Source organism: Lepisma saccharinum, chromosome 19, assembly GCF_977018435.1.
Source record: "Lepisma saccharinum chromosome 19, izLepSacc3.1, whole genome shotgun sequence".
In the NCBI taxonomy this organism is placed as follows: Eukaryota; Metazoa; Arthropoda; class Insecta; order Zygentoma; family Lepismatidae; genus Lepisma; species Lepisma saccharinum.
Genome location: NC_139247.1, coordinates 71,566,290 through 71,575,357, shown reverse-complemented (window position 1 = coordinate 71,575,357; position 9,068 = coordinate 71,566,290). Strand labels below are relative to the sequence as shown.

Sequence of the window (9,068 nt, the reverse complement as noted above, 5' to 3'; positions counted from 1 at the left end):
TTTTTCCGGAATGTTACGTGAAGGAAAAGGAGGAGGGGATAATCTCTGGAAACCTCTATGAACATATTGAATTAGTGTGAACATCTTAAAACGGTCCAAAACTTACACACCCAACCACACCCCCAAGGGAAAAATCCTGGATAAACCCCTGCTCAAGCCTCCCTTGGGCACTCCACTGTCTAAGTAAAAAGACCTCTACCATAATGTTGGTTTCGTTAACGAAATTCCTTGAGGCGCCAAAACCGCCAATTGGTTAAAGATGAACTACAGATTATTATGTAATACACACACACACACACACACACACACACACACACACACACACACACACACACACACACACACACATATATATATATTATATATATATATATATATACCTAGGTATATATAGGTAATATCACAACTCAGTTGAATGTTTTTTTGGTAAATTGCTACCATACAGAGAAATAATCTATGTAAGTAAGGTAAGTAAGAGAGAATTGCACATTCAAACGAAGAAAATGTTTACCTGGAGCGCCAAGCGTCAGGGAACCAAGTGAACCAAACATTCCTACCCTTGGCGTTGTAGCGCACTGTGCTAAACACTCTACTAAGGAGGCCAGCAAAAATACTCAATAGGAATAAACCTGACAGTATAAAATTCATGTATTTCTTTTTTAATAGTTACAAGGTTATGATAACAAGAAATTTCAATTTTGATTTAATTCACATTTGTTTGTGTAGAGGGCGATAGACGGTGGCTTTCATTTCCAGGACTACCACTGTTTTGTCTCTCCCTGTCTGTTCAGGTTCAAGAACTGAAAGTAATGATAAAGCATTAAAAATTTTATGATAATACTATTCTTAAATTTATAAACATAGTTCTATACTTTCTTATCCATGATCTCCTTAATTCGGAAATATATTTTGAATTTCAAAGGAAATTATAAAAAATATCTAGCGCCATCTTAGTGGAAGAGCGCGTTGCGTGGTCGACTCAAAATCACGCGCTTGAAAGTTCCGAGTTCGAGTCCTACCCTCGGAATTTATGTTTTTAGTGTCCCTTCAACTTCATCATCGCGATAAGCCAAAAGTGGTAGGAAAAATACACAATACGTAAAAATATTTCAAAACTACCACAGGTGATCACTAATCAGAGCTTTTTTTTTGTAATAAAGTTTCCGGTATTCTTGAAGTTATTGTTTGATTTGATTTTTGTTATTCAGCGTCGTTTTCTGAATACTTTTGGCAAATCGCGACGATGAGGATGAGTAATGATATGATGAAGTTGATGAAGGGACACTCGCAAAGAACACCCAGGACCGGATTCGAACCTAGAACCCCTGGCGGCGTAGTGCGCTGTGCTAACCACTACCACACGGAGGCCGGCAGTTAAGTGATTTTTGTTACTTTGTTGCTGTGTTCATCATAAGAATTACTCAAAATATTGTGGTATGTTCATAAATGATTGTGCATGCATCAATGCAGTTACACACACACACACACACTCATTGGTTTATTCTCACATAGGAAAAGGTGTCGGCACCGCGTACCGTTGCGAACAGCCAGAAAAAAAATGCACTGGTGATCGATCATAGGCGCCGACTCCATGGGGCTTGGGCCCGACCCTGTGGGAGAGTGGTTAGCTCGAGCCCCCCCCCCCCACCCAATGTTAAAGATGTGGGGGCAGAGCCCCCCAAATAATTTTCCTTAAGAGGATCTAATGTATTATTTTGCTTCTCTTGTAAAGTTTACTCTGAATTGTGCCACATGAACTTAACTTTAAATACACCTTTGAAATGTTCTAGGCCATCAATTTTGGGGGCTGAGACCGCTAAACCATCAACTTTGGGGGCGCTATGACCGGAGACAGCAAAACACATGACTTATTACTATATACTAAGTATATAATTATTATTTGCTATTATACATATATTAATCTAGAGACATAATTAATTTAGCAAACGACTTGTTGAAGACTGTTTGGGAATCCCCTAAAATAATGCAAATATTTAGGAATATTTTTGATGTGAATGAGAAGGCTGGCCATACTGGACTGTGACCACTTTGCCCTCGTCGGTGGACGTTGAGAGCCTCCAGTGTGCAACAGATCTTAAAGAACTATGAAAACCTTCTCAATTTATTTGAGAAATTGTCTGAAGAAGATTCTACTGACGCAGCATCAAAATGTGCTGGATACCTGGAGACAATGCTTCACTTCAAGACATTTTTCATTCTCTCCCTCTATTGCCATGTGATGGGTCCAATAGCAGAGGAATCAAAACTAAAATACTTGACTGACATCTTTCAAGAAAAGCGAATGGGTTTTGAGCAGTTCTGGCAGAAATGCACGGAGGGCAAACCCAGTCACGTTGATGAGCCAGAATTGCCCCGGCAACATCACGCCCCTAAGAGACTTGAAAATCCTCATGCTGCCAAAACTCACTCCAAAATAGCATTATAAATCAATATACACTGACGTCTGTGTTAAACAAGGACATGAATCTGCAGAACTACAAAAAGTAACAGCCGTAGAGAAAGAATGCATCTCAGCTGTGAACAGTTGCACAACAAACTTTCAGCAAACGCGAGAATTCTTTCGCCAAGATTTGGATGCTTATTGCAAAATTAAATTTAAAAAGTAAAACATTGTAGCAAGAACAAAAAAGTAAAACTATTTTCCTGCGATTTGTGTTAGCATTTATGTAAATAATTAAATGAAACTGTTAAATATTGTAAATATTCGTTACTTTATAGGGCACGTCAACACTAAGGTTATTTTCAACCCGTCACATGTATGTTGCGGATATTAAAACACACCCATGCCCTTGCCGGGACTCGAACCCGAGACCTCTGGATCAAAGCGAGTTGAGTCGATCACCCAACACGCTCGGCTACCGAGGCCAGCATAAAACTGTTACGTTGGTCTCATAATGTAAATACATACTTTTCAATAAAAATGTTAATTATCTAAAAAACAAATGAGCAGACACAATAGACATAAAGAGACTTTGAAACATTTTCTAAACGTTTTTCATGTTACATTTCATTTGCATGAGGAATATAATAGCTGCTTAAAAACTCCTATACGAAGAAGTAATTTTTATTTTTAAAAAAGTGAGGGAGTGAGTCATTCATTCATTTATTCCAGTGATCAGAGCCCCCCCAATAATTTTGACAAGTCGGCGCCCGTGGTGATAATGACAATCTCTTTATCAGTTAAAGCCACGAATGCATGTTATGTACTAAAAATGACCTCTATATATACTCGGGGAGGAGCGAATCGCCCCCACGCCCCTGGAAATTGACATTGTTTCATTGCAGGAGAAAATAGCAAAACGCTTGTATTTATGAGATTTGACGAAAAAATAAATTTAACTTAATTACAATTCAATCTGAATAACAAAGGGGAAAATTATATAGTTCGAAAAGTTGAGACCACGTAATCGAAAAACTAAATGGTTTTGAGAGGAAGTTTCTCCAGTTCATGAACTTCGCGAATAGAATTTCCCCGTTGGTTGAGAAGATTGGCGCTATATTGCTATGCATTAATGATCTGAAATCCGAATAATAAAGAAAGTTAGTTGTGTGAGATATTCGCCCATCTGATGTTTGGAGTAGAAGAGTCTACCCAACGATATAATTATAATAGTAATAGTAATCATAATAATAGCTATTGTTTTCTATATAATTGAAAAAATGTTTGCAAAAATATTATTACTACTATTACTTCAATTTATATCAAAGACCAGATCCCTCTACATAAATCTCTGCTGGCGTACATGCCTCAATATAATCTTCAATAGAACAGTGATCGACAAGATTAATGAACATTTAGGTTAATTCTGTTTTTAAAGATAATGATTAATAATACAAATATATTGAAATAAAAAATACAGGCAAGAACATTTTGAGAGGTTGCAACTTACACACAAATAAAGTATACGGTTTAGAAATACTCCTAGTTAACGCATTATAAAAACTTGACCTCTAACATAAATGTGAAAATCCTCGACCCTTAAAAAAGAGTGCGGGCGGCAGTGTTCACTACTGATTAAAAAGGACTGAGAATTACAAGTAAAACTGGTAGAAATCATTGCAGTAACAGGATAATTTCAAAATAAATCTCTGGAGGGTATTTTGTTTGTCCCCTCCTCCCTGGAACCCCCCGCCCCCCAGGACAGCCTTGCGTATTCGGGGTAAATGTGACTTAGTGGCCAAATATTTATTGTCTGTTGGGAATAGTAAAGGAGACTGCGCCTCCCCCTTCTGTTAACGGCCGACTCGCGATCTCGATATACTCGTAGAATCGCCCGGGTTCGAGCCTTGGTCTGGCCACTGGGACTGATTTGCAAGTGTTCTTTTATCCTCTTTCTGTCGCGGGAATCTCTGGAGCAAGCGAACGAAAACAAGTCCTCTGCGAAAGTAGCGACTCGGGAGAGCTCGACCCAAAACGTGCGAGAGAGGTAGTGAGTAGGGTAACAAGGGGCTGCAGCTACCAGCCGTCTGCAGCAGCGGCCACTGCTTTGTTCCGCCTCTCGCTTTGTCCTCTTCTCTACCGTTATGTGCTACGTTGCTCCACAGATTCCCGAGACAGGGTGTATTTCGTCATTCATCTTCATTGTCGCGATTATCTTCAAGAGGCAGAAAAGCGACGATGAAAAATACTTAACTTAAACGTGGTCATGGTTAGGAGGTAGGAAATATAGAGAACATTTAAAACACGTACAATGTGCACACTACACGAAGCTGAAGGTCTGACCTCTTCTCGTACTTACAATCTGGAGTTTCTCCCGAGGGCGGAACTTTCATCTGAAAGAAGAGAAGCAAGGCATTAGCAACAGTTGGCATGCATATTGTTCCACACTGTTTCAATTAATGCATGACTTAAAATGATACCAAAGCTTGACTGATTTATTTAACTGACGTACTTGCACTAATATACATAAATAACCCACAATGTGCCAACACGACTCCAGTAACACATCACGTAACACAGTGCATGTCACTGTCGGTCCTACATCATAATGATTACGAAAATATTCTATCCTACAATGTTAATCTTCGTTCAGTCGGTACAAAACTTTCAAACACCTCCGCTATATTACAGAGACAAACTTGTGAGGCAAGACATTAGAAAATTTAAACGCCTATCTCGTGATGTTGATTAAATTTTAATGTGTGCCATGATGCAACTTTGCGAGTAAAAATATTAGGGGGCATCTGCGCCCTTTACGCTGTGCGCACGCTTGTGTGCTCAAGATAGAGGAGAAGAACTAAATCGAGAGACATCAAAATTAAAGGGATATAAATAAATCAGCTAAAGAGGGAGAGAGGGAGGGAGAAGAGAAAAGCAGAATGCAAGGAGAATAAGTGAAGAAACAAAAAGAGAGAGAGAGAGAAAGATACAGAAGGGAAATAAATGTGTGTGAGAGAGAGAAAGGAAAAGAAGTAAGGATGCGAAAGCCTGGGTAAAAAAGAACCAAGTGAAGAAGAGAGAAATGGGAAATGTATAGACCAACGAAAGAGAGAAAGATAAAGAGAGGATAGAAATACAGTGAAACAGAAAGAGAAATAAATAATTGAAACAGAGAAAAGAAAAATCAGTGAAATGCTGAGTGAATAAACAGATATAAAGAAGCACGCGCAGGCGTGAGAGAGAGGGAGAGGGAGAAAGAGAGATAAGAGAAGAACAAGAAGAGAGATGAAGAATTGAATCTGAGACAAAGGGAAAACGAACACACGCAAAAGACTGAGTGAACAAAGAAAGAAAAAGAAGTAGCACGCGGACGAGAGAGAGGGACCGTGAAAAAGAGGTAAAAATAATTGAAAGAGAAAGACAGGGAAAGGAAAAATCGAGATAGAGTGAGTGAACAAAGAAGAGAGAGAAGGGAAATACTTGGTGTATACAGCGAGCGTTAGTGTTAGAAAATCCTCGCCTTCTACAGGGTTGATATCCAAACCGTTGAACCCACCCTGTCCTCATACACTTTCCGCTTCGTGTTCTGACGTATCCTGCCCTACACGGAAGGTTGTCTCTCAGACTCCAACCGGCGACCACGATTCGGTCACCACGATTCGGTCACCACGTTTCACACGATCGTGATTCATGGACTGTGCCCCCAAAGAAGCGTTGCAAAAATCAAGACCAGAATCAAATGCTTCCTACCCATGAAACTCTACTTCTACGACTGCGAGGATTTAATACTTATATATGCCTAGTTTTTATCTGCACCAGACAACAACAACGGGAGAAAGAAACCCACAACTTCATGTTATCTTAACTTAAACTCATTTCACCTAAGAAAGCAGGAAATATAGTTTGGCACATGATAACAATGCAAACGTCATAAATGACTCCACGTGCATCCACTGGAAGATAATAATTATTTAAAGAATTTATTTATTTATAGAAGGGAATGAAGGAAAGAGAGAAAGAAGGAAAGAAAAATGAATCTACACTCTGTCCCGGGTATCTCTGGAGCAAGCGAACGAAACAAGTCTCTGCGCAAGTAGTGACGCAAGATGGCTCCACCAATAAACACGTGAGAAGAACGGGATGGCGTGGACGAGGGAGCGACTGCAGTTGCCAGCCTTCGCAGCAGCAGCGTGTACTGTTTCGCTCTGCCCACTCGATTCCCCCTCCCGCTTCTCTGTTGCTATGCGCGGCTTTGCTCCAGATATATGCGGAACAGAGTATAACAAGGAGTGAAAGAAAGAAAGGAAGCAATGGAAGAAAAAATAAAGAAGGAAAACATTAAAGAAATAATGATGTAAAAATTAAGAATGAAGGGAAAAAGAATGAAAGAAGAAATAAGGAAGGAATCAAAGATAGAAGGAATGAATGAAAGCAGGAAAGAATCAATGAAAGAGAAAATAAGAAGGAATAAGGGAATGAAAGACAGAATGATTAAAGAAAGAAGGAAGGAGAGAAAGATAGATGGAACGAAAGAAAGAATCAGCGAGAAAGAAATAATGAAAGAAAGAAACCATGTAACATAGAAAGAAGAAAAGAGAGAAAAGAAAAAAGAAGGAAGGAAGGAAATAAAAAGGATGGAAAGAAATTTCTTAGACGGGATTTTGAACTTGAATATCAATTTAAACCATGACTCACCATTAACTGAAGTCCATCGTCATTTCTGAGCGACAGCGTTCCTTGTCGTTGCTCCAGTCGCGGGACGAAGGTCTTTGTAAAACTTCTGGTCCCCTTAGGAAGAATCACTTTGCGCAACCCAAGAGGACGATAATATTGAACAGGTTCTGGGGAACCATCAGTGTCGTCGCCAGTGAATACGCTGATATCAAGGTTTTTCATCGCAGCATCTTGACTCATTGATGAATCTCTTGCGTCAAGAAGTCCATTATTGTATTCATCTTCATAGTCATCATCCTCTGGTTGCCAAGATGGCGGCTCCACTAGTACTGGTGACACCTCAACTAGTTTACTGGATGCTGAAAAGGGCAAAAGTAACACCTCAACTAGTTTACTGGATGCTGAAAAGGGCAAAAGTAACAGTCTTTGATGTTAAAAAAATCGTTATCTCGGTTTACTGCAAATTCAATGTACTGACTGGGCAGTATGGCCGTGGCAAGAAAATTTTGGTCGACATGAAAAGTAGAAATAATAATAATAACGGTTATGATTTTTATTACAAACATAACTATTATAAAGAAATGGAAATAAACCATGAGAGAATATCTAGCACAACTGCTTTTCATTAGTTTTTATACATTTCATGCAGTTAATGTAGACCTTCTGAAATGCGTAGTTATTCTATTCTCTTATTAACTTTTACACACCTCGTTCAAGAAAAAGCTTTAAAAGTTAAGCGGGGATTTTAGTCCTAAAGTGTTGTGTAACCTTTCACATAAATCTCTAATTATGAAAATTGTGGAACCATTTATTCTTTGGATTAATTGATACAATATGAAACCTAACTTGATTACTGTACTTTACAATCCTCTCTTCCAATATAATGCAGTTTTTACTCTAGTTATTCTGTTCGAATACTAACTTAACTTTATTTATGTTGTTAACATTTTTCTTATTTGTAACTTGAAATGAAGAATACCAATTTCTAGGTGGGGGGGGGGGTAATGACTCCCATTTGCGACAAGGAATAATATTTGTTTAAGAAATAAATTTTAGTACTAAAGAGCTTTTCACAAGTCGCACATCTCTAATTTTCATCGATAACACCGATATTTTGCGTCTTAATTTAAATTTAACATTAAATTTGAAAACAACTACTTTCTAACAAGAAATACAGAAAAATATGTTTCGTCATTTATAATTTTTATTCATCTGGAAAGGATGTGTCTGCTTGGAACAATCAATAGTTGTTCATTCTCAGAGATTATTTCTGATGGGTTTCCGTAGCGAAAGATCCTAAGGATTTTGAGAAGGCTTTTACGATTTATGTTATGGTCGCCTTCCGTCGCGAAGTGTTCAGTTAACACACTAACAATTCAGATGTCCCACGTTCGAACCCTGGTCAGGCATGAATATATATCTCACTGTGTGTTTGTCGATACGTATGTGCGTGTGTGTGTGTGTGTGTGTGTGTGTGTGAGAGAGAGAGAGAGAGAGAGATTAAAGCATAAATATAAAAGCATGCATAAATACTTACGTAGACGAAATCTATGCATAGACCTCCCAAACAATAACTGGAAGTGAAATAAAAGTAAAAGCAACCGCAAACTTAGAGCTATTACTTTCATCGCGTGATAAATTACTGGACAGAAGGAAGATGAAGAAACTGGAAATAGTTTTAGCCAATCTAGCCACATCTGCAATGAACACCTGTGGCGGATTACGGTACTCCCACCTACGATGGATGTTAGAAATAATACGTAGACAAGTATCTGAGCATTGGTATCGAGAGGAGACGACACTTAGCAGAAGCTCGACTCTACATTTCATTCCCAATTTCGCCTTCAAATAAGCACTCAGAGAAGCTGTTATCAATTACACAGGAAAGGCAATCTTACTTTCACGAAAAGATTCAGATTTTCGGAAGAGCTTTTGCATCACACACCCCACCCCACCCCAAACAGCGGTGCTGGAAAAGAACTAGCCAGAGGCG

At 38.8% G+C, this 9,068-nt stretch overlaps 1 protein-coding gene across 2 annotated transcripts; it reads right to left on the bottom strand.

Annotated features, from left to right (window-relative positions):
* Window positions 1-634: 634 nt before the first annotated feature.
* On the bottom strand, window positions 635-8,720 carry LOC146003197 (uncharacterized). 2 transcript variants are annotated; one of them, XM_083141382.1, is made up of 4 exons: window positions 8,613-8,720; window positions 7,097-7,434; window positions 4,761-4,794; window positions 635-800 (listed from the first exon to the last, which is right to left on the bottom strand). In XM_083141382.1, the coding sequence occupies exons 1-4, from the start codon at window positions 8,701-8,703 to the stop codon at window positions 709-711; spliced, it is 555 nt and encodes a 184-aa protein (XP_082997508.1). In that variant the 5' UTR covers window positions 8,704-8,720; the 3' UTR covers window positions 635-708. The 2 variants fall into 2 exon arrangements, with proteins under 2 accessions (XP_082997508.1, XP_082997509.1); XM_083141383.1 differs by having other exon boundaries at window positions 678-800; window positions 4,712-4,794.
* Between the last annotated feature and the right edge of the window lie 348 nt (window positions 8,721-9,068).